General features: G+C 40.9%; 1 protein-coding gene across 1 annotated transcript; it reads left to right on the plus strand.

Moving 5' to 3' along the window:
* RAB20 (RAB20, member RAS oncogene family) lies at positions 1-25,015 on the plus strand. The gene is made up of 2 exons (XM_061472773.1): positions 1-328; positions 23,893-25,015. The coding sequence occupies exons 1-2, from the start codon at positions 157-159 to the stop codon at positions 24,411-24,413; spliced, it is 693 nt and encodes a 230-aa protein (XP_061328757.1). The 5' UTR covers positions 1-156; the 3' UTR covers positions 24,414-25,015.
* Positions 25,016-26,062: the final 1,047 nt, after the last annotated feature.

Below are 26,062 nucleotides of genomic sequence, written 5' to 3' on the forward strand. Positions count from 1 at the left end.
AGGATCGCGGCGGCTCCAGCGGAGCCCCCGAAGTTTGCGCTGCCGGCGGAGGGCGGCCCTCGGCCCGCCGCTTCCGGGGCTCCACCGCGCCGGGAAGAGAGGAGCGGGCCGGCGGGCGCCCAGGGAAGGGGGTGGTAGCCGGCGGGCCGAGCCGAGATGAAGAAGCCGGACGGGAAGGTGGTGCTGCTGGGGGACATGAACGTGGGCAAGACCTCACTGCTGCACCGCTACATGGAGAAGCGCTTCCAGGAGACTGTCAGCACTGTCGGCGGCGCCTTCTACCTCAAGCAGTGGGGGCCCTACAACATCTCCATATGGGACACGGCCGGTGAGATCCCCGGCGCGGCGCGGGCTCGGTGCGGGGCAGCCCGGAGGGCCCCCTCCCTCCCCGGGCTCCGGCCCCGCGGGCTCTCGGTGTTTCCCGGCGGAAAGGGCCCCATAGAAACTTGCGGGGCGCTTGCCGGGCTGCCCCTCTCCTGTGGGTGCGGGAGAGCGGCGCTTTCCCCGCCGCCGTCCCAGGCGGGGGCTGCCCGGCGACACCGTCCGTGTCTCGGTCATTCTGCGTGCGGTTTCCTTTTCCCTGATTTTGACAGAAGCTGTTGAGGGGACAAGGTTGGGTGACCTCGGTCGGTACGGTGGTTCGCCTCTCCGAGAACCGGAGAGGAGGGGATGGAGAAGCGAACCACGCTCCGCACCGGCGGAGGCGGGGTACCGGGAAATGTCCCTTGGGTGTTCGGGGCTCAGTGCGGTGTTTCGGAGCTGCTGTAAAATAAGTCGGCTAAACCGAATGGTTTGGCAGTAGGACATAACTCTGAAAAGAAACACATTTCTGGCGAGCCAAAAGGGGCCTTGCAGCTGCTAATCCGTAGTATTTTTGGATCTGCTTTGCAAAACGTGGATGTACAGAGAAGATCGGGATGCCTGTTGGCTTTCTTTAGCCTGAGTAGATGGCACTGACTGCAAATTCAGACAGGAGTTAGCGAGGTTACAACTTCTGCTCATCGCTTCTCGCTGCATGCTTTTAAATGTCCAACCGCGATCAGCTGGTGCCGGGCTCAGACTGACAAATGAGCGCAGCTCGCCAACCCTTCAGACGTGGCTTGCTCTTTGAACGCAGCAAGAAGAGCTCGGCACATAAGGATTTAATGCATAGCGAACGTGGGCTGCAAGCAGTTTCTGTCTGGGAGAGCAGCAAGGGGTTGTCTGGCCTGCTGTGCTGTGGCAGGCAGCATCTGCGGGATGCGGGAGGGAGCGCAGGTTGTGGTTTGGAGCTCTGGAGTGGAGGGGTGTGGGAGAGCATAGACTGGAGAAGTGGTTTGTGGTCTCAGTCATGTGAATATCTTGCTCTTGGTTATTAAGTCAGGAAATACCATGTAGAGGGCCAGGCTACACTGAAAAATGAGGTCTCTGAATGTTCCTGCCTGTTAAGTTGACTGTTGGAGAAGTAGCTTGTTTTCCTGTTCAGCTAAATTTTCTTGAAATTTTTTAGTGGCAACCTAAAGAATGTGGGTCATATATTCTTGTGAAACCTGGGGAGCTACAGCATCGTGCAATATTCCAGTTTCCTCTTGGTGACATCTGGGAGGGAACTTCATTTGCTGCGTCACTTTGTGTCACAATCTAATCCAAAACGGCTTTTCCTGTGTCAGGAATTGAGAAGGGGGAAGGGGGGAAAGAAAGTGCCTGAAAGTTACGCAGAAACTTTTTTTTGGGGGGAGGAGATGCTTAAGAACTTAGGCTTCTTGCATTCCTTAATCTATTACTATGATGAAAGCTCTCTACCAGCAGCCCTGGTTTAGATACACTTTCTACATGCTTTGTGGTATTCTTGAGAAAAATCTACTTAAGTTTTAGATTTGTCATGTCCTACTGTGGGGAGTCTCCTATGGGCAACTGCTGCTTGTTTCTAGTAAGCCAGTCCCATGTGAGTGATTAGTGGGCTTTATTTCGACAGAATTATCTTGGTGAGTTTGTTCTTTAGTAATTTCCCTTATGACCTTCTGCTTTTTTTTGTTAGTTTGTTTTTAGCATATGTGATAAGTCTCTCTAAGGCCTCTTCAGATTTTAGAGCCTTTCAGTCGTTTATTCTTATTGTAGTGTTATATTCAGTGTTAGTTGAGGAAATACCTGAAACACCCAAGTGATACCTGTCTCAGGGCAACACAAGGGTTCAGGGCCTTAGCAGCCAAAGTTCCTCCTGCACTCTGGAGCAGGGTCCTGTGATGATTCTGATGCTTGTTCAGTACTGCAGCAGAAGCTCCTGCTACTTCCTAAGCCTCGGCAAGACTTCTGTGGCAGGATTGCTGAAGCCAGTTGAAAAGTGTTGTTGGGTTGCACTGAGGGCAGCATAACTCATCTTCCTCAACCTTCTCTGAAAGAGACATACCTGCTTTCTCCTGTCCTGGTGGAGGAGGAAGGAACTTTGTGGACACTGCAGCTTTAATGTTGGGTCAACAAGGGTATTCATAAAGCCTGCATTATTTATTGTATTTTTTATTTAATTTGTGCAGACCTCACACTTTTGCTGGCCACAATGTGCCTGCAGTCCTTGGTTTGTGGCTCTTACCTCTCTGTGGTGTCACTGTCTTATCTCTGCCAGGTGGCTACCAAGTAAGGCTGGTTTTTTTTTGTATAAGAAGGCGTTTAAAATTTAGCTCTTCTGTCTGTCTATTAACCTGACATTGCTTATTACTGAATGCTTGTGAAGCAGTAACAAGGTGATCAAATACAGATCCATTGTTTTCTCTAACTGCGTGTGCCTCAAGTTATAGTGGAATCCAGAAAGAAAAGATTATCCAGGAGGTAAGAAATTCTCTACTATGACAAAAGTATGGTTCAATGTCTGCACCCCTCTTACCTACCTAAATACTGAGTGCCAACATGAGATGTCTGAATACTGCAGTAGTAAGTACTTCACATAATGTACAAAGCAGAAATACAGACGATTTGGCCTAGAAAATGAAGGGATACCTGGTCATGACTACAGCAGTAGTTCAGTATCTGGTAAAATACACAGACATGCAAGAGTAACTGGAATGCATGTTCTTTTAAAATTTTCTTGGTTCATGATTATCAGCATTATTTTGGGGACTGTTATCTCCTTAGGAGTCACATGTATTTTTCTCTCAGTTCAGTTAGGATGGTTATTTGTTGTTCTGGTCTGGGTTAGGAAGTTGGCTGAAACAGTGTAAACTTCAATACACTAATGTAAACTACATTACTATTCCTGTAATAGAGTTTTGTTTTTACAAGATTAGACTTTAGTGATTGATCAGTATATCTGCAGTAATGGTGATGGACCAAAAATTAAGTATGCATAGATATTAGTGTTACCTCAGTTTAATGGCCCATCTTCTGAATTATTTAAAGAATGTGTCATTTTTACCCATCACTCTGCTGATCTTGCATTACTTCTCACTCTGTTATTCAGAAAAATCTCACATTTTTTTCCAGGAAGAATTAATTTTGCTTACCAGAGTGCTTAAAACGCATGGTTCTGTGTTATCTCTCAATAAATCACAGAAGAGCACACCAGACCTGTTTTACCAATTTAGGTTTGAAGTGCAAATCAGTCTAGGGAGGACTCTTCTCTTGGCTCTACATTCGCTCCACTCCTTATCTTGGGAAAATCAGATGCCTACTCTAGTGTAAATTTTTCATGTTCTTAGCCATAAGTCTTGTAAAATGGGTGCGCAGAAGTTGTCAGACTTGATTGTTTCTTCTGTAAATGCACATAGCAAATAATTCCGCATTTCCAGTTTTCCAATCTGATTCTGAGAGAAATTATTTTGAAATTGCATTCAAGTCAAGGAAACAAGCCACAGATGGAAGAACACTTGGGGCAAGTATCATATGCTTGCCATGTACTTATGTTCTTTGTTTTTATCCTAGCCATCTGCTTTTGACTCTTTCTCCATTGCCAGAGGCTTGGATAGTTGGTCTACTGTTGTATTCTTGGTGCGGAGGATTATTTATGCTGATGCTACAAATTATATTTGCTTCTTTCCCGTTTGGTCAGTTAATTCAAATGAATAATAATAATAAAAAATCCATAAACTATAGAAGAAGACAGGAACTGTAAACTTTTAGCCTATTCTAAAGTCTGCTAGATAGAGACCTAGAAGCATCTGAGCTATGCTTTGAGACCCTCATAGTAGTATGTTTGGAACAGTATTTTTCTGAACCAAGGAAAGTAAACAACAGTGTCAGCTAGAAGAATTTTCTCACATGGAATTACTGGAGGCTGGGATGTCAAAGCTGTATATATGTATATATATGTGTGTATATATAACTTCTAGGCAGTGCTGACAGCAGCTGTGGAGTAAACCAAGACTTCCTACTGGGCGTTGATGGCATGTGGCTCTGAGCGAGCACACAGCCTTTTATCTCGGGCAGTGCAAACACGTCCTGAAGTTCTGAGGGTCTCAGTCCTGCTCCATCATTAAACCTGGAATACTAATGCATGGTGGCTGCAGCTAACAATGTTGTGGGAGTCTTGGGTGTTCAGGCATATTTTCTGATGCCTTGGTATTTCACAGGGAAAAACTTGTTTGTTTGTTAGATTCAGTCTCTTCAAGTTGACATTTGTTTATCTGGCAGATAAGTGGTGCCTCCAGCAGCAAGTTTTCTTAATTATTAGTGGTCCCCTGTGTTGCTGGCTTAGCATTAGGGGAGGCAACTGGTAAGTTAATGACAAGTGTTTAATAAAGTTCACTTCATGATCCTGTAGTTACATTTTAAGAAAGAGGCTGGGTTTTGAACTTGCCAACAGATAGTCATGCAGCATTATAATGGAGAAATATAAAGGTTAGCAGGGAAAACAAACTTCCTTTCTTTTCCTTCCTTCTCATCTTAAGCAAGCTGTCTGTATGCAAGAACTGACTTGACTATTTTATTCTGTGAACATTCAGCTATCAGTCCATATTTTTCCACCCTCCACCCCTTCATTTTGCACCTGGAGATTTTTTTTAGTGACTTTTTTACTTGTGGAGCTAGCAGGGACAAAGGAGATAAATATAGCCTGGAAAAGGCTATATGAAAGGCTTTTCTGTGACTTGAGTCAGCTGCAGTGTATCTGTGTAACAAGTGCTTACATCTCTTGTGACTGGTTTGCTGATGTCTGATGAATCAGTGCTGGTGAGCGCATGTGAATTGCTCATGGTTTCTGATCTTTGATTGTCAGTGTTATGTTGGCAACTGCCTGTGCTGAGCTTTCTCAGGCTACATCTGAGTGTTTGGCTGGTAAGAAGTGTTAGGTTCCTTCCTAGCTCAGTTAGGCTTTGAGGTTTTTTGGATTTCTTGAGAATGAGGTCAGCCCAGGTAGGCTGGTCTGTCAGCTGCCCTGGAGGCCAACGCTCTCCTGCATAGTGAACAAACCAAAGAAAGGGTAGGAAAAACCAACCACAGCTGAAGACCAATGCACCACACACAAGTAGTGAAACTTTCCTGGGATTACTGTGTACAGTTACAGTCCCCACACCTTGAAAAGGAAATCATAAGAGCTGGGGTTTGAAGGGACAATATAGCTAGCTGCCAGGAAAAATCTCTTGTATACCTGGGGAAAAGCCCTGAAGAGAGTTCACTGTCAGCAAGCTCTGTACCTTAAGCCTATGAAGCAGCTTCAGAGGCAGGAATAAAAGTTTAGCTTTAAAGCATCCCTGGAAGCATGGTTTTGTTGTGTGAAACAGTGCACTGGATTGCCTTTTTTTTTTTTTTTCTTTCTGCAATGCGTCTGTCCTGAAAAGAGCAGAGTAACTTAAGAAGTGATTAGAAATATGGACAGATAATGGATTGTGTGGAGGAAGTTTGATTTTCTCTGTCTCACAACTTAAAAGTACAATGATACAGAGGCAGAGTCAAAGGTAGTAAATTCACTGCTGCTGAAAGTGCTTTTTTGTATGTGAATGAAGTAAAAGTATGGAAATACCTTGTCAGAAGATATTGTCAAAAATATACATCAAAAAGAAATGGGAAAAGTAACACACTTTGTTTATTCACCTGTGGCTAACTTACGTTATTGAAGGAGGAATTTTGTTTCCAATATGTAGCTTTAGTACAAACTCTTGGGAAGGTAGACTAATGGGGAGGGTGAGCCACTTTACTATACTTGGTGCAGCCCTAGATAAATGTCATGTATGAACCTCTGGAGTAACTTATGTATTCCAGCCTCGAGGTTAAATCCCCACTTTGCATGTGGTATTTAATAACAGTGTGCAAAGTGACTGAGGTGTTCTAACCCAAGTGTGAAACTACTTGACCATTTGGTGAGACTCTCTCTGAATATTATCAGTGACCTGGGAGGTTTATGCCTGGCTAAAGCTCTCCAGTATTGTGCCATGGCCTTGCAGCTTGATAAACATTAGCAACTTTGGAGTCCTCAGTAGCACCTTAGCTTCTATAACAAAAGAGGTCATCTTTGCTTTCTAATTTTAGCATGGGGGGAGGCCTGAGTTTTAGAGTCTTGTTGTAAAAGGGGTATGAGGGGTTAATATTAACCATTTTCGACTGTCTAGTCTCTCGTGTGCTTGTTTTTCTGTGAAAATTTTGCTTCTCGCCTTTGTCTGATTCAAATGAGTTTTTACAACATCTATCCTAAAGCCATATTTTAAAGCCCCAGATCCTAGGTAGGAGCAATACTGAGAATCTTCATAAAGAAGAGTTTCTGCCTTTGGCATTGTAGCCTTTCTTTCCAGCTTACTGAAGGTATCTCTTTCAAAATGGACTTGACAGCTGAAAGGTTAGTTTAAGTGTTGACTGCCTGCTTTGTGGCAATACTGAAAATATATGAGGGAGGGAGGAACAAACAGTAAAAATGGTTAGTCAAGCAATGTAAATACAATGGCAAAGCTGCTGCCAAAAATTGCAGGCATATGGAAATTAATCTTGCTGGTGAATCGGGAGCAGTAGGAGAAACTGTAAAAGATTTCAGAAGGGTGTCCAAGAGCTAGATTATTCACTTCAGTAAAACTGGTCTCCCAGTTGGGTGTGTACAAAGGCAAGAAAACAAGTTATTAATGCCCCGTTGCACTCTTCAGTTTGACTTTAGTATTTGTGAAATGTAAATCTGAGCTGTCTAAGAAATGACCACCCTTTCAACAGTGTGCGGGGAAAACACGTAGACAGGATGTGGTGATTTTTCTTCCCTGTAGTTCTCTTTCTAGCTGAGTGAATAGCACTGTGCAGAACAGCAAAAAGCTTCATTAGCTGTAACGTGAAGGTGAATGTGTACAAAATAACTCATGTTGACATAATTCTGGATATTTCTGGGTACTAAGCACGTTCCCTAATGGAAAACAAATAGCTACTTAAAATTAGTATTGTATGCTTAGGTGGCTGAACCCAGGTGGTCTGGGTTGAGATGCTTTTTTCTATTGACTGTGCAATCAATTTTTACTCCTTTCTTGGAAGGAAAGTCACAGTGGGTGCTTAAAAGCACAGGGCAGGTAACTAGCTGTTAGCTGTATGGGTTTATATTAGCTTCTTTGAGCGCTCATGTATGGTGAGTACTCTTCTTGTTTCATTTCACATGCACATGCATGCTATAGTGCACAAATGTCAATGCCAGGGAGACTCGTAGCCAGCTTCACAGTGCCTTGGCTGAGCTGCTCCTGATGCCGAAGTACCTTTACACATTCTCATCTTAGATCAAGTTGTTTTCATTGCTACAGTTACTATCATGTGTTGAAGCCATTAGCCGTATGAGCTTCCAAGCAATTTCTCCTGTGGCAGTGTTACACCGTCTGAACTGAAGATACACTTAGTAATTCCTCATCTGAGTCACGTTGTACTATTGCAAAATATCCAAACAAGTAACCTTTGTTTGGGTCTCCACACTGAGTCTGTCGCGGATGTATCTGGAGTCATTAAAAATTATGGAGCAGAAAGAATCTTTTCCTCTCCCAAGTCTGAATGATTTGCTTTCTTCCAGATGAACACTGGGTAGAACATCTGGGATTTTACTGAAAGGCATTAAACTTGTGATAAATTCCTTTTCCTGCGCCTGCCATATTAACTAAAACTTCTTTTGTAGAACTTGAAGATAAGCCTAGGAAATGAGATTTTTAACTTGATGATTAAACTTATGCAAGTGGTACTGCTGAGAGCAGAGGGTGGTCAAAGGAAATGTTTTTTTTTCTCTTAACTTGAATGAATTCTTAACCCAAGTAGTTTGCCATCCTTCACCACAGGAGATCCAGGATAGCATCCTTTAGGACAGCCAACTCAATAAGCATACAAGATTTTCTAATCTGACTATCCTACCTGGTTATGGAAAAAACCCCAAATTTAGATGAGAACTTCTTAACATCATTTTTAAAGGGAAATAGATCTTCAGATGTGTTTGTGAATCTTCTAGTGTATCTTTCCATTGCTTAGGAAGCAGACTAGAATTGAAGTTGGCTTTGCATGGGCTGCCAAGGAGCCAGTTATGAAAGAGCTCTGCTGACAGCCTGAAGACCTGTGTAAGCTTGAAGCTAATGTTTATAGTGTTTTGGGTCCAGAAGAGGGCATTAAATGGTCTGCAGACAAGTCTTACAAGGAGCAGCTGAGGGAATTGGGGTCATTTAGTATGGAGAAGAGAAGGCTCAGGGGCAACCTTATCACACTCTGCAACTACCTGAAAGGAGGATGTAGTGAGATAGGGGTTGGTCTCTCCTCCCAAGTTCAAGTGGTAGGACAAGAGGTAATGGCCTCAAGCTGTGGTAGGGAGGTTTAGACTGCATATTAGGAACAATTTCTTCACAGAGAGGGTGATCAGGCATTGGAACATGCTGCCTAGTGAAGTGGTAGAGTTACCGTACATGGAAGTGTTCAAAAACTGTGTGGATGAGGCCCTCAGTGACATGGTTTAGTGGTGGACTTGGCAGTGCTTGGGTAATGGTTGGACTTGAGGATCTTAAAGGTCTTTTCCAACCTATTCGATTGTGTGATTCTATGATTCTGTAAAGCAAAAAGAAGGAAATATGTATTTGAGCTTTTCCCTTTTTACCAATTCCACTGGAGCAAGAATACATTTTAGTCTAGCTTGTAGCATGGCAGAAACTTCAGGTAGAGGATTCCAGGAGGAGAGATGTTTGAAAATCTTTATTCTCAAGCAACCTAACTTTTGAATTAATGTTTCTATCCTTTGAGGTTGTTTTTGTTCCATGCTTTCACAAATAGGGTTATTTTTTTGTTTTGTTTTGCTTTTTCTGCTCTGAAAATATCTCATCATGTCCTCAACTACAGAGAATGTATCTTTTCTTCCTTTTTTTTTTTTTTCTTCCCCCCTCCTGCTCTACAGGTTAATGAGTTGAATGAGTTGAAGATTGGAATAATTTTGTCTAATAATGATTAAGCATCTGGTATAGATACTTTTGCCTGTTCCCTCAGCCTCTCCTGTTGATCCACTGGCATTCTTTCTTTAATCTGTTACGTGATTCAATATTCCTAACCACTGTTTCTGTGCTTCAGCAAAATCCCACAAAATACAGAGAAAAGATGATGTCCAGCCATTCAACTGCTCGTATATACCTAGTTTAAAAATAAGTCTTCAGTACTGCTGAAATAGCAGGATTTTTTTGTTTTACATTCTGCAGCTGATGACTACTTAGGAATTTTTAGTCATGTATAATATTCAGCCACAGATATTTAAATACTTGAGATTTTATTTTTCTATTCGTTATATCATTATCTGTGAAATGAAGGATGGCTTATTTAGACCTTCAGGAAAATGTTCTTCCTGTAAAAATATATTAACTAGAATCCCCAAACAGTTTTGGAGGCATGGCAAGAGAAATGAACATGTGCTTCACATGAAGAATGCGAAGCAAAAGTTAGACAGACTGAAATAGCCTTTAAAACAAAAGAAATGCTTAAATGCTGTTCATTGGGTAATAATGAGGAACAAACACTCCTGTGTTTCTCTACACGGAGTCAACCAACTTTCATTTCTGCTTAGGCTCACGTTCTTAATCCACTCAGTGACAAAAGTATAAAAACATACCTGTATGGTATTGTGCCCTGGTTACAATGACCTTCAGTTGAGCTCCTGCTTCCCTTTCCCCAGGGGGTTTGGACCAAGTGACTTTCCTTTCTGGTTATGCAGGTTACTTCAGCAATGGGACTGAAGCTTCATGCAGTTAAATGCCTTACGTTGTGAAAATCCTCAGAAGTTCAGTGTGTCAATTCTTCATAATGGGGTCTGTGATCTCGACGTACAAATCTCTTGTTGCTCTCTTCTTGATTGTTTGAGTTAAAAATAAGGCACTTTTCAATCCATTATTTACTTGTTTCCACTTTCTGCCCGTCACTTCCTCTCAAAAAAACCCAAACAAGCTTTTGGTTCATTTGGAAGAGGGAGAAATTACCAGAATCTATAGTGGTTTATAGGGCTTTTTCATTTTTTGACTATGCAGTTGAGATAACATCTTCCAAGCATCATAAAAAGGCTCATCAAATTTTTTGCATTGTTGCAAGGAAAACGTAGGTATTTTAAACCAAACCCACTGGTATAATGAGAGTGACACCATCACCCCCCATCCTGATACTGTCTGTTGCTTATTTAAAAAGGAAATCTCTGATTTTTGAAACTGAAAATTGAAACTTTCAAACTGGTCAGCTCCTCCAGCCCCTGCCAGTATGGTTACTTTGTATTTTTATGAGAAAAAAATGCTCCTGTAAGATTGTCTTTAGGACATGGGGCTTTCCTCCCGCAGCAGATAGCTGTATGTGTCCCATTCAGATTGTTTCCCTTATCTTGTTTCCTGTTCTAGCAGTGTGGGCCCTTTCCTCATTAATAATAATTAGTTTTATCTCTGAAAGACATCATGGCCAATATACTTGGGTCCCTCTGTATATATTGTAGAGTTCCAGTTCCTGTGCTGAGCAAAGCTGTGCTGCTGCTGTGGGAGAAGAGGGTGGTCTCTGGCTACAGGGAAGGGTGGGAAGGTGCAATCCCAGGCATATGTGAATGGATTGTCCTCAAAGTCTTCCAGGCTGATTACAAAAGGCTAAAAAAGCTGTTGCTTTGGATGCCCTGCTGCTATGTTAAAGGCACACTGGAGATCCCTGGAAATATCTGCAGACTGAGCTTTTTTCAGTGTCTTAAAACTCTCTGGCTGGTGACCTGAAGTGGAATGCTGTGTGAGGGGAGGGAACACTGGGCTCTGTTAGCCTGTTGCCACTGCTTGTGCTTCCCAAATATTGACAAAAGATTAAAGGAAGTGTCATTGAAGTGGGGCTGATGGAAAATAGGTACAGCCATAGCTAACATTCGTAAGTGAAGCTCTCCTGTGGGTCTCTGAAAGAGAAAGCAAACTTACTGCATTATGATATGACTCTCCTTGGGTGTGCACAAAAAAGTTTATAGCTGCATGTTGGTGGTTTGGTTTCTTATACTTGGGAAGAAAGGATTTGAAGACAGGAGGCTAAAATACATATGATGTGTTTGGGGTTATAGTGGAAATATGAAAAAGGAATGATTCTAATAGATTAGACCATTTAATTTATGGTTGATTACAATCTTAATGTAGAGAGGATCTGCAATCAGTAACAATGAACTGTTTTTCTTCTCTAAAATGTCAGGCCTTAATGAAGATGTTTATTAAGTTCATGGTATTTCCTCACTCAAAACATGGTTGGTGTGTTGTATTGGTTGACTTGGTATGTATCTAGTTACTGTCCTGCAAAAAATCCCATGGGGAATTTTTGATTAAAAAACCCAACGAAACAAACAAAAACCAACCCCAAACCAAACCCCTGTAAAGAGATATCCGAGCCAAAGTATCTAATGAGGAAGTTGAAAAACTTAAGTAGAACAGGAAGCATTTCTTGTCTGTGAGGGAGCAGACAGATGCTAATTTGCAAACTCTTCACTGGGACCTGGCAGGAATGCCGGACAAGCAGTAGCATTTTGGAGTGCTGATTGAGATACATTTAGGGGGCAATCTCAACTAAGCCCAGCAAGCTGCTCACTCACCCTCCCCCAGTGGGATGGGGGAGAGAATCATAAAAGTGAGAAAACTCGTGGGTTGAGATGAAGTCAGCTTAACAGGGAAAGCAAAAGCCGTGCGCACAAAGCGAAACAAGGAATTCATTCACCACTTCCCATTGGCAGGCAGGTTCAGCCATCTCCAGGACAGCAGGGCTCACCCATAACAGTGAAGACAAACACCACCACCCCAAACATTCCTCCTTCTTTCCCCTAGATACGCATGTTGAGCCTGAGACCATATGGATCTGGGCTACCCCTCTGGTCAGCTGGGGTCAGCTGTCCTGGCTGTGTCCCCTCCCAGCCTCTTGTGCACTCCCAGCCTGCTCACTGGTGGGGTGAGAGGCAGAAAAGACCTTGACTCTGCAAGCACTGCTCAGCAGTAACTGAAACATCTCTCTGTTACCAACACGGTTTCCAGCACAAATCTAACACATAGCCTCGTACTAGCAGCTATAAAGAAAATTAACTTTATCACAGCCAAAACCAGCGCACCAGGTTAACTTGCCAGCTCCTTACTGAGCAATATAAAGAATCCAGTGTGTGTGGAGTGACCTCCTGGCCCCGCAGTGCCAGTTGAACTATGTTAAAATACACCTGTCTGTGCATTCCTGCCTGTGCTAAGGACCTGCTTCTTGGTTTGAAGGGCAAACTTTGGGAGGGAGTGTGGGCTTAAAAGATCTCTTTTCTGAGTGACTCTGAATGTAAGGACCTGGTAAGAGCCTCTGCTTAGCAACTGTGTGGAGAAGTGGGCTCATCTGCAGTGCCTGTTCCCCTGTGGAAAGGAATTGTAAATTTAAGGAAAAAGTATCAGTTTTCAGGTACTGGAAAGAAAAAACATCTGCTTTTAGTATTCATCCTGTGGAATATGAATTGCTTTTCTGTAGGAGGGACTTTTCTTTGAGGAGATGGATTGGTGTTCCAGTGAGCGCTACAGCTGAAAGGCTTTTTGCACAACCCAGAGCAAGGCGTCTCACGCGGATGAGGCTGTTCTACAGCCCTGTCCCGTAGACGGCCTCTTTGTTACCCACTGCTGGGTGATACTTGACTGTTGAGCTCTGCTGCTGCAGTTAAGTGCTCTGTGCTATTGCTTCCTGCAGAACTCTCCACAGTAAATCCGAAGGGGCTTGGGTTTTCTGTCATAAATTTAACTCACAAGCACCCTGTAACATTTTCTTTTCTGTAGAGATGGTGTTGATGCTGGATTTCAGCTCACGTTCTGGTGGAGCATTGGCTTGTAGACAGGATGATAATGTCCCATAAATCTGGCATGCCCTCATTTCTTTTGCCAGACTTTGGTGTTGAGATAATACATCTTCCTACACAGCTGTGAGGTTTCAGAGGGAAATTGGTTTGTTGTTTTTAGTTTGTGTTTGAGATGCACTCAAGATACGCTTGCTGGTCTGGTGGGGCTATGCTCAATTCTGTTGACCTTCTACAAGGTTCTGCCCTTCCAGACAGCTGAAAATACATGAACTGCTTGATGCTTCTGGGGTTATTTCCTTCTCTTAAAAATAAACACAGTGCTTTAAGAGACCTAAATAAAATGGGTAGTTTGAAAAAAGTCTTATCTAGCTAAATGAGAAAGTTTGTTAGGGTTGTAGAGGTGTCAGTGGGATCTTTAGCTACAAATAGGTGGGTTTTTATTTTTCTCCCCTCCCTCTCTCCCCCCTTCCCCCCCCCCTTTTTTTTTTTTTTCTTCCAGTATGAAAGGTTAAGCTAAATTCGTTTTGGGCAACAATGTGTATTTTGCAAGGTCCATCAAGTTGGTAGTAGATGACAAACTGAGCCCTTGGTACCTCATGGTGTCCCACAGCCCATGAGCTGTTCTGAAGAGTATACCAAGTGTAAAGAGGGGTGAAAGTAGTGAAGAATTTCAGTAACCTACTAGCTTTGGTGAGGCACTCATGGTTACAGAATAATATGGAAAGACTGGATGGAGAAAAGAGCTACAGGTATGGTTAATGGTTTAGAGGAATCTGCTAGGGGCAAAGAGCCTGAATATGAAAAAATGTTGATTTCTCTGGCCTAACAAGAAGGTGGTTAGGTTATACAGGAAAACCTTTTAGGGAGGAGTGTTGAGTTTTTCTGGGTTTTGGGGAATGTGGTGGGTTTTTTAGTGGTGGTGTTGGTTTCATTTGGGTTTTTTTAAGAAGATACTTCATGGAGCTGAAAGTCTACCAAAATTCTGAGTCTGAAAGCTGACCTATAACAAGCTAATTTGTGGGATATTAACTTTTCTTTCTTTGCATGCTTTATAGAATATAAATTTCTCAGTCACAAGATGAAGGCTGAGTGAAATTCTATCATCTTCATTACGCTAGAGATCAAGTGTAGTTCTCATTCTAGTCTCATCTCTGGCCCTGCTCTGGAATTTTAATTCTTTTTTCTTTTGTTTTCTCTCTTCTTTCCTATATTAAGTTGTTCTCTCCCTTCCCTTGAGTGTGTCTGAAGGGTCTGTCTTCGGGAACATGTGGAATGAAAATGGACAAACTACTGTTCAGGGCTGGATTTAAAAGTTTCTGCGAAAATTTAAACTGGCTCATGAGTGAATAATGCAGGATTTGACAAGATGACTGAGGGATGTTTATTATAGTTCAGCTGTGGGTGAATGGGTAATCAGCTTTTTTTGATACCTCTGTGACTCTATGTGCTCTGCAGGGCATAACAGATTGATTAGCACCACCGTAAGCTGTTAGGCATCAGCCTTTAGTTTAGCTGCCTTTAGAAAATTAAGCTTTTACTTAAAAGCACATTTCTCCATATACTATCACACTGTTAACTGTTAAGACCACAGCAATTTTTTTAACCATGTTTCAGTCATAGATTCTTTAAAGGTATACTGTGAGTAAAGGCTGTGTGTCTGAGTCATTTCTTCAGCACATCAGAAAAATTTTGTGACTAGGCATTTATTGTGGAGCTTCTATCAGCACATACCTTGGAAAATAAACCTCTTGAAGGATACGAAATAAAACTAACCCTGTAGCAAAAATACGCTCTATTTTCTGTTTTGCCATTTTTATCACAGGGTTTTCTGTGTGCCCTTTTGCTGAAGAAAAGCGTTATCACAACAAGCACATATGCCAACAAGCCGTCTTCTTCAGATAAAGCTCAGATGATCCTGTAGATCATTAACCACATCTTAGAGTTCAGCATGTGATGTGCAGCACATCACGCTGACATCATTCTTGCATAACCTCTCAGTGTGCTATTTGTCCTAACAATAAAGGGCCCATTTAAGTGAACTTCTTTGGAAAAATAGTTTTATGTGAATTGTGCCAAAGTATCACTTTTGGAATGTTAATTGAATTGTGATTTTTAACAGCGATTAAAGAGTTAGTTGAAACTGCTTGACCTTTTGGTATTTTTCAAGTTTGACAAGGAAAAGTTATTCTCAGAAGGGATAGGGGTGTGAAGGGGGTTGTTCTCCCAGCCAGCCAGGTCTTGAACAGGTTGTACTATAATAAGTCTGGGTGTACATAGCAAAGAAGAAAAAAATGGAACACAGTCAAAATAGAATTATGATTGCTTTTTTTCTGATGAAAACTATAAAAGGAGAAGCAAATTAATAACAGTTGGTGCTGTCATTTATTTTAGCTGGCTGTTAAGATGACTTTCCCTTTGCAAAGGCTGTAAACTAGGAATAAGCTTGAATCTGTAAAGGAATTTTGAGAGCATTACTATTAGCAAAATTGTTAATCCTTGTATGGGAAGGCTCATCTTTCTAGCCACTTCACCTACCTTCTGAATTTTAGGGCAAAATCTTTTACATCATATTTTCTGGTACCTGCTGAAACATGCCCCACAAATCTTATTTATGGCATATCAGGTATTTTTAGTTTAGCTATTGTATTTAGAGGGGAGGGGAAAGAATTAGGCTAAAAGAAATTTGGCTATAGTTTTTTTTATTGAATGTTTTACTATTCTTACTCATAGAGTGTAGTGGATTTTCCATTTCTGGTAAGTAAATACCTGTTCTGGGTTCAGGACAGGTATTTAAACCACAACAATACCCCATTTTTCTTTTTCATATGCCTTCTAGTGATTCTTCTTGTTTGTAAAGATTCTGAACTGATTCCTTTCCCAGCCATGCTGGTGGTGATTACAACTCAAAAAAATTGAATTCATATGCTGCCTTTGTATTAGAACAAGCAAAAAGAGCAAAGCCTCATAAAGGATACAGGGTGTGGTGGTGTTTCTTTTCTCTCTAGTTCGTTTTCATGCTCTTTAAAAACTTTTCCATCCTTGTCCTGCTTTCCATATCTGTTTCCATGTCTGGTGTTTTTGTTTTTTTTTTTTTTTTTGTGAATGTAGTAGGGGGTAGGAATAAATGATTTGTGTTTTTGGTGCCCTCAACTCAAGCAAAAGAAGTAAGAATGAGTTTCTTTTGTTAATGCATGCTGGTAGTTGCTGGTGTGGACTAGCCTTCCAGGGAGCAGTTCTCTTCTCTCGGCAGAATGCTAATAGTTAATTTAGATGCCTGAAAGGGTGTTGGCTTTGTTATGTAAAGGAATGGAAATAAAGGATGAGTTTCCTTTTTTTTTTTTTCCCCCTTGAATATTACATTGGAGACAGGATCCCCAGTAATAGGCCTTGGTGCTTGGTAATGCTAAACATGTCATCCAGTTTTTCCTGAATCCTAGTGCAGCCTCTCCTTTTATTCCATGGAGAATACGTTAATATCTGTTAAATATTCGTGCATAAGTTTGCAGGGGACAAGTGGTTATCTTAAGATAAAAACAGATTAAAAACTTGTGCTTCTTTTTACAATTTTGTTTAAGAATTAATGATTTCAAACAGCTCTTTAGTTATTCATCGCTGTGTGTTTTTCTCACTTTTGATTCCTGTTAGAATTTAGGTTCCCTAATAAAACACATCCCAAAATATACGCACCATGTTATCCCAGCCACTTCTGGATCACTGATGGTAGTTTAGGAGACTTCTACAAACGAAACAGAACAACAGAACACAACAAAGCCAAAATAAAACCCAAAACAATTCTCTTTAATATTTGTATATGCACAGAAGGGTACAGCCTAATCTCCCAGGATAAAAGCTGTTCTGGTACCATAACTCATAAATTTGGGATTATAGTGGCAAGACATTTCCTGTTTCATCAAGACCTTTATCTGCCTCTAGTTAGATAAGTAGTTGGATTTTCTCAAGTAACGTATCAGGCTGTTCAGACAAAATCAGATCAGTTAAATAGAATGTTTTAATATTTGGTTGAATGCTATTCTAGAATCTGACAGTCGATTGCATAGGATTTCTGCATGTGAATTCAGCAGGGACTATATTACAGTGACATAATGTAATGCCACTTTCAGATCAGGAAAATAGTCTTACATTCCTCCTCTATAACAGCATACTGAACTCTTGAGATCTGCCTTTTATTCAAGTGTCATGGCATTAAACATATTAGAAAGCACATTCTGCTTCACTGTTTATGGTTTGCAAAGCTTTCTCATCTGTGGCAGACAGTTAAATATATTGTTGGTTCCTCTGAATCTGGGACTCGCCTCCATTTGAATATTGTGATCTTTTTTTATGAGGAGGTATTTGTAGCACTTGAAACAAATGTCCTGTATCTGTTTTTCCCCCCTGGATGCCAGCCTCTAGGGGAGGAGGAGAAGGTCTCATGCAGTATATTTCCTTTATCTGCATAAAAGCGGTAGTATAAATACCTAAATGCTGTCAGGCTTGGATCCAAGTAACTTTGGACATAAGCTTGTGAATAACCGCTATTAACGTGTGCATGGTGGTGAGACCATGTGTGCAACATGGTGGTGCTTCTTTGTGTGTTCATGTTTGAAATTGGAGTGTTAATTGTAAAAGTGTTTTTGAATAACCCCCACTTTCTAAGACCAGAACTGAGGGAATTTAAGTAATTAATGATTATGCAATGGATAAGTTCTAGGCATTCTGGTCACTGATTTTTGTGTCCAAGGGAAACACTTGTTAGTGGAGGTATGGTATTTCTAATACGATAATTAAAGCTGACTGAAGGTCAGGGCTCAGTTTTATCATGATTTCTTATCTTGCCTAAGTGAGAAGTGAATGATTACTCCTGTTCATGTGGCTTTCTTGCTCACACGGAACTGCTGTTTTGCAGAAGCAGCTTTACAAGCCTAAAACAATTCATGTTTGTAGAGTGGCAATGTTTGCAGGGTCTTGGGAATTTCATATTCCTTCAGAACTCAAAGTATTTATTCATTAAGTTAAAAATACCTAGGTTTAAGGGAAGAGATGGTCTCTTTCACCTTTTTAATCTTCTTTTATTATGAGATAGAGATACTTGTCTTAGGAATTGAGAGTAAGCTCTGTTTAGACATGGAGTGGGCTTGTCCCAGTTGTATGTTGCATTGAACCCATGTTCTTGACTGTTTCTGATGGTTTTTCTTTGGAGAGCTATATTAAAGAATTTTCCTTTGTTCATTGTTCGCTTAAACCATGTGGTTGTTATTTTCTTCCATGTGTAGCTCTTTCTACTTTAAAACATGAAAGTGAAGCCCTTTGGGTATAAAGATCAGTATTTTGCTATGTTTACGTTCTTGGCTTTGGCTAAGACATCACTATATGTGGTTTTTAATAACTTAAATAGAAGCTCCTGAATTAGGGCACAGTTCACACCCTGAGTGTTGATTCATATCTAAGTATGAACAAAATAAATGTTGTCTTGATTTTTAGTAGAGCTAGAGATATCTTGCATTCTGAAACTTCAATTACACAAATATCTTCTATATTGTAGTGCTGTGAACATATAATAGTAGGCGAAGGTGGAGCTTAAATGAATTTTCCAGTTGCTCAACTTTTAATTGTTTTGGTGGTTGGGTTTTTTGGGGGGTGTTTGGTGTGGGTTGGTTTTGTGGGTGTTTTTTTTCTCCCCTCCCAGAGACTTTCATTCTTTGGGGAATTTTGTCTTGGAGGAAAACCAAATGTTGCCGTTTTTGTAATCGGGAAATCATGTATTCAGATAGCTTCTGGATATATAAAAATTGAGCACTCCAGTGCTTTCTGACTCATTTGTTTCAACTAATTCCTACTTATGTCCTCCATGTTAATCCTTTGGGATGGAGAGCTTTATTTTTATCCCCAGGTAACCACAGGCATAGTCTGCTTCTTAATAAAGCTCCTGACTTCAAGGGAAATGTGATAAAGCCACCTAGAAGAAATAAATACCAATCTTGAACAAGGTAATGAAGAACTCAAACTTCATCATTGTCAAATCTTGAGAGCCTGACTCACTTCTGGGCAAGGAAACTTTTCTGAAACCTGTATGGACCTTTATTGTTTGTTCTTTAATAGTCAGTATATATCTCGGTGTACGTGCACAAACAGAAGTCTCAGTTCCTAGCAAAATTGTTTCCCCTAGTGCCCTTTAAAGGGCCACAACTTTACTGCTTTGTCTGCAAACAGAGGGAAACGTTGTTCCCTTTTTAAAAGGGAGCTTGTTTGTCTGCTCTTGTGATCACGCGGGTGTTCCTGCTGAGGTAACTCAAGAGCGTCAGGGTCACCCTTTGAACCTTTATCTACTGCAGCTGGATCCTTAGCTCTCATTTCTTTCTGATACTGGTTTCTGTGCTGTGTCATGGGTGTTATACTTTCCGTTTTCTTTCCTATTTTAGCAATCTCCTTAGGGCACAGTTCCTCTCTCTTCGTGTGCGCTCAAGTTCAGACTCTCCTATAAAGGAGAAAGAGAATTTGAGGGCAAAACCTAACTGATACCTTCTGTTTGTGTTAATTCCTCTCTACTGTCCAAATTACAGTCTTGCTTAAAGTACAGTGGAAATCCTTGGAACATACCTGATTTATAGACTGGAAACTTTCTGGACAATTTTGCTCTCTTGTTCATTTTTAATGCAATAGTAGTGTGCTGCTTTTGCTCACTTCTGTGTACTTTTCCATGCTACATACTTACTTTAGGAACTCAAAATTTAGAACCCCTCTCAGACAGCAATGTCAGAGTAACAACTTTTTTCATTACTTTCTGGAAGACCTTTTTAGCTCTTTAGTATTTCTGGTGTCTTATTCCCTCAAGACTTAAAGGAACATTCCATTTTGCATTCTTGTATGTGCTCAGCACCAAGAGATTTAGAACTTGTTCTTCCAGCAGAGGATTTCTTTAAAAGAGTGTGTGTGTGTGTGTGAAGTTATGCTACTTAAGAAGTTGTGCTGAAAGCCTTTGAAGAGGTGGTATGTAAGAAACATTCAAATCAGAGAAAGCATTCCTGTGGGCTGCTGTCTTCCAGCTGAGAGGCAGGGTGCTGTAGGAGGCTGGCTGGACTAAAGCCTCAGCCTTAAGTTGAAGTCCTTGCACACTTAAAATCTAGCCTTGAGTATTTATAAGGCTGGTCTCTTGCAAGGTCTACTTTTCCCTTCTTTCTCTCTTGGGTTTCTCATGAACCATCTGGTTCTGAAGTCCATTTGCCTCAAATTCTTTGATTGGCTTGTGGCAGCCATCATAGGACTTCAAAAATGCTTGGTGACTGCGCTGCTCCTGAGTGGGTGAAGTCTCCAACAGGACTTCATAGACTTGCTGGAAGAGCCTCTGAAAAGCTAATGGTGCTGCAGGTAGAGATAACGTGATAGGGTATTTGAACTGCTGTACACAAGGCAAGATATAAAGATGAAAAGAAAACTGGAAATTAGTTTTGGGTTGCTTGACTTCAAGAAATTTCCCTAACGTTGTGCCTTTTGTGGTTGATTTGATTCTTACGCTTCCTTTGATAGCAAGTTATTTGATAGTTCTGGAGCTCTTCCTTGTTATCTTTATTTTTTGAAAGGGTGAAATCATTTAATTCTTAAGTTCAATGTTTACCATTTAATTTAGGTAATTGTGAAAAATGTACATGGCTGGAGTGGTACCGGATGGGTCCAGGGAGAGAAATAACTGGCCCTTAAGAAAGGGGTGGCTGTTCTCTTGCAGTAAGTTTTTCACCATAATGTCTGATATTATTTTGCCTGACAACTTAGGGACAGATAAGCTTTTAGTTTAAATACTTTGTGTAGTTTTGAGGTTTTTTTTCCACATCTGGGGTTGTTCCATTCCTTAAGCAGCAGAAGTGGTGCGTACAAGGAAACTGTGCTGTAAAAATACATTATGCATATTTTCTGCATGTAGATTGTGCTGTGTGGGTGAGCAGGAGAGACTATCCATAATTCCTCTGACATAATTAATCCCTTATGCAAGGTAAATTCTTCTTACTGTTTCCTTCCCCCTTTCAACAGTATCTTACTTGTAGAAGTAGCCAGTTTGTAGTTAGAGTTTAAAAGTGTAATGGTTTATATTATGCTGTACAAGATTACATTAGCATACAAATTCCATAAAACAAGTAATAGTATTGTTCGAGTACCCGGTTGCTGTAGCAAATCATTCTGGGCACTGGATTTTGTGGCTTAGGCATCTGAAGTGGAAAGATGGAGGAGGATATATGTTCCATTGTGGTTTCCAGACTGCAGTATAACCAGGGTTCGGATGAAAACAAAGTAGGTTGCAGCACAAACTCCTACTGAAAAATTGGAGACTTTTAAAGACTTGGTTGCAGTGCAACTGAAAGCAGAACTCTAAACATGAGATTGGAGGAGAAAGTGTAAAAGCACTGACCCCTTCCCTGTAACCCACTCTCCCTTGCCTTTACTTCTTTACACCTAAGCAAGGTCATATCAATCCCCCCGCCCCCCCCTTTTTTCCTACCTACCAGCTCATTAGTTAAAGAATTTCCCGGGGGGGGACGGGGACGACAACAAGCTGGAGATTATACAAAGTTGCACAGAAGCTGTTCTCGCATTTTTCTGTACTCCGTTCATTGAATTTTTGACTTCTGCAATGTCATATAACACTTCCTGCCAGTCCTTCACTGTGCGGGAAAGTAAACTACACAAGGATTTTTAATTTTTTTTTTTTAATGTGAAATCCTCATTTTCTGTGTTACGAGAAAGAGTAAATAGTTGTTCCTGGGTTAATTTCTCAGCATTAGGTCTGAATTTATAGACATTGTTCATACCTTTTTTCAGTCATTCACCAGCCTGAGAGATTCCACAATTTTTCTTTATGCAAAAGCTTTGCATGCTTCTGAGCATCCTCACCAGCTTCTTTTTATACTTCTTTATAGTGTAGTCTGAACCTTTTCAAATCTGTTTCTCTGGCAATTATCAAAATTCCATTAGTGTTGAAGGTATGGTGAGCTTTGAATTTCATGTTCATAGAATCACTGAATGGTTTGGCCTGGAAGGAACCCTAAAGACCATGTAGTTTCAACCCTCACTGCCATGGGCAAGGACACCTTCCATCACGTTGCTCAAATCCACATCCAGCCTGGCCTTAAACACTTCCAGGGATGGGGCAGTCACAGCTTCACTGTTCTAGCTTGATGTTTTCCAGTTTTGTTTACTGATAATGATGAACACTTTGTCTGTTTTCTGGCCATTGAGTCCTAAAGTTTGTCAAAGGACTTACAATAATTACTCAAAAGTTTGAAGTTCTATTCCTGACTGGAGATAGGCTCTAAGTTACTTTCATAGTGTTCATGTACATGTGCAGATGTGTTTTTCCAATATATGCTGACCTGTATTTTTCAGCATGAATTTCTTTTATCTTTCCTACTCCACAGCTATTTATGAGGATTTCACAATGCTGTTAACTTGTGGTTAGTAGCTTTGTACAGAAAATTAATGTATCTAGATCACTTCCAGACTTCCTGTAGATGGAGGCTCTCTGCGAAGAGGCTATAAAAGAAGAGCTGAGAAATAATGATGATTTTAAAATGTTTAGAAAAGTAATGTTGTGTTTGTTTTTTTTTTTTTCTCCCCTTCTTCAGTGACCTAAGGTTGACTCTGATGGCTGGTTGAAATCTAGCGTGCTCTGTCTTTTTCTCAGTCAAGTTTTGGGGAGTGAAGTGAACATGCTACAGTAAATTCTACGTGTAGCAGGTATTTGGGGAAAGCTGCAGTTCTTGATAGCAAAGGAAACACTTTGTCTTTTGCCTCATTTCCCTTAGTCCTTTTGCAAGTACTGAAGAACATTGTTTACTTCCCAGAATTTAAAGAAGAGTCAGTTTTGTCTTCCAAGGAACAAAGCTGAAGGAGACCATCAAAGCTTAGCTGGAAGTGCTGGTAGATATTTGCTGACTGACAAGGAGGAAGAAATGTTTGTTATTAACTGTTGATTATTGAGTGATGGTTGGGGCAACCTAAAACATAAATTACTCCTAAAATGTAGTTAGGGTTCTCTATACTGTGTATGTTTAATATCCTTAAAAGGGGTGAGTACTTGTGATGGGATAGGTGCATATTAATACATACAGGCTATATACAGCAGCATTAAAGACAACTATTTTCCTCTAAAGTAAATGTACCTGAGAACTGTGGGCATGTAGTATAGGGCTTACAAACGCCTTCAAAACCTAGGAAGAAGTGGATTACTGACTTTGATCCAGATTTCTGAACTGGATATACTTGGAAGTGTACGTTGAATTTATAGGAGTACTAAGGTCTAGCAGAATTTGAAACAGCAGAACTTTTTTTTTGTGTATAAATTGTTAAATAGGTGGAACGAGCCATCTGCGTATGCAAGTAGGGTAGTTGTTAATGTGTCATAAATAAACTAGTATGCAGTTTAATAAAAAAAACCCAAACCCTTTTCTGCTGTCTGCAACTGTGAATGTTGTGTCAGGCTTGCTTACTCGTCTTTACAGATTACCTGATCTGCAATTGAGCAAGCAGTGAGCCAAGCTGTTCTGCAGCACAGTTGCACTCTCAAGGGAAAGCAGAAGAAAAAAACTGAAAATGCTACAAATAACACTTTTTTACCTTCACTGCTCCATCCAAATTGGCAAAATTGGCTTAAAATTCCCTAAACTCTCTCACTTAGTTAATAACGTAGCTTGCAGCACACTGACTTAATGTTGTGTTTAAACCTTTGCCAGGACGGGAGCAGTTTCATGGCCTCGGGTCTATGTACTGCAGAGGAGCAGCTGCTGTGATCCTCACGTATGATGTGAACAGCCTCCAAAGCCTGACAGAGCTGGAAGAAAGATTCTTGGCGCTGACGGACAGTGCGAGTGCTGACTGCATTTTTGCTATTGTTGGAAATAAAGTTGACCTCACCGAAGACTGCGCTTTGCCACCGGATGAAAATAGACCTGAGAAGCCTGTTGCCAGCTGCAGCTCGAAGGTGCGAAAACAAGTCTGTGCAGAGGATGCGATTGCGCTCTATAAAAAGATACTGAAATACAAAATGCTAGATGAGAAGGATGTTCCAGCAGCTGAGAAAATGTGCTTTGAGACCAGTGCAAAAACAGGATACAAGGTAGACTACCTCTTTGAAACTGTGTTTGACATGGTAGTCCCAATAATTGTACGCCAGAAAGCTGAGGGACCACCGCAAACTGTAGACATTACAGACTACAAGCCGGCAAAAAGGACAAAATCTGGTTGTTGTGCCTGAATCATTTACATAATGTAAGAAAAGGGGAGGGATTGTTCTCTCCAGCAAACTGAGGAGTGTCAAGTGCTTGCAGTTCACAAGAAAGGAAAAGTCAAAGAATAAATAGACTAAAATGGTGTCTGTGGAAAAAAAGAAACAACCCAAAAACCAACCAGCCAAACAAATCTGACCATTAAAGGTTTCTGGGAAGCTCTGTGTATGAAAATGGAAAGTGAGTGGAATTACAGAGGAAGACTTGCCAGTTTCCAGGGGAGTGGATCTGAAGACAAATGGTGTATTAGTACAATTGGTACAAATGACATTAACTTGAACAGTTTTGAAGGAGTCTGATTTTTACTGACTTGCCATTTCATGTTGCATGTAAATGATCTGTTTGTATACTCAACAGCTTTCACATTATTGTCATCATTCCCTTTGCGATTCTGACTTTGGGAGATTGAAAACACAGCACTTTTTTATTCTTGACAAAAAATAAGAAAGAAAAAAAGAAAATCCAGGTATAATTTATATTTGTAGCTAATAAATCAATTACAATCTTTTTATGTCAGATGACAGTGTAAGGCTCAAAAGCTGAACTATTAAAATCACTGTGGATACGTACTCTTCATTTGGAGACTATTAGTGTGAATTCCCCTTTCATAGTGGGCTTTCATGTATTAACAGACAGCATCACAGCTCTTGCTGCTGTAATTGCAAGATGTAGGAGGAAGTTTTTCTTTCCTTTTTCTCTTGAAATTCTTTTTAATGTGGATAGCAAAGCTTTTTTTGGGGAAGGAAGTGATTTTCTATTTGTCTGCATTTTGACCTCTTTATGGTGCCAGTAGAATGCCACATGTTGAATACCTGTGTTCTGTCTCCCTTCCAATTCCTCCTTCGTTGTGCTCAAGGCTGCAGCTTTGATGTTTAGCAGCTATGCATGACATTGCCGTCTTCCTGGAGGGAAGTGAGGACTTGCATTTTCTGATGTGAAAGTGTCTAATGCAGGAGGAAGGAAAGAGAAACTGCCTTTTGTGGAGTAGAAAGGTACATGAAGGAGCACTAACAAGGTTTCTCTCCTGACTGCAGTAAAAAGGAGAAGCTAATACTCAATACTGCTCCTAGAGTTTCCCAACTCTCTCGGCTATGAAGCAGTATGTGATGATCCAGGAGCACACACTGAGACGCCTTAACCACAGTGAGGAACTGCTACTTTCCATCCCCATATTTCCCCAAAACAACTCCCCCTTAACCCCAAAAATGCAGCTCACATGTTTCCATTTCAGCAAGTTGTTGTATGGGGACTCTTTCATCTTCCTATGGATGCTGTGGGCATAATTTTCTGAAACTAAAGGGTTGGTTGCTCTTATGCTTTCTCATTGAGTTTCTTTGTCCCAACCAAATCACAGTTAAGTAGTACATAGGGAGACGATTCCTAAATGAATAATGAATGAAATTATTACTAAGAATATGAATTAATTTTTTCCCAAAGTGTATCTTCTTGATCAACTTGCTGCAGAGAAGTAGGTTTATTTTCTGCTTTCAAGCTTATGTGCAGTAACAGAATTCTAAGGCCAGTGTCTAGTCTTTCCTTGGGACTGGGAAGAGACAAACAGGCTATAACCTCAGTCTTGTCTGTGACCAAAGCGATTTGCCAGCACATCTGTGAGAGG

Source organism: Pezoporus flaviventris, unplaced genomic scaffold (genome assembly GCF_033815535.1).
Source record: "Pezoporus flaviventris isolate CSIRO_AGI_PZ_B2104156 unplaced genomic scaffold, CSIRO_AGI_Pfla_v1 ptg000072l, whole genome shotgun sequence".
Classification (NCBI taxonomy): Eukaryota; Metazoa; Chordata; class Aves; order Psittaciformes; family Psittacidae; genus Pezoporus; species Pezoporus flaviventris.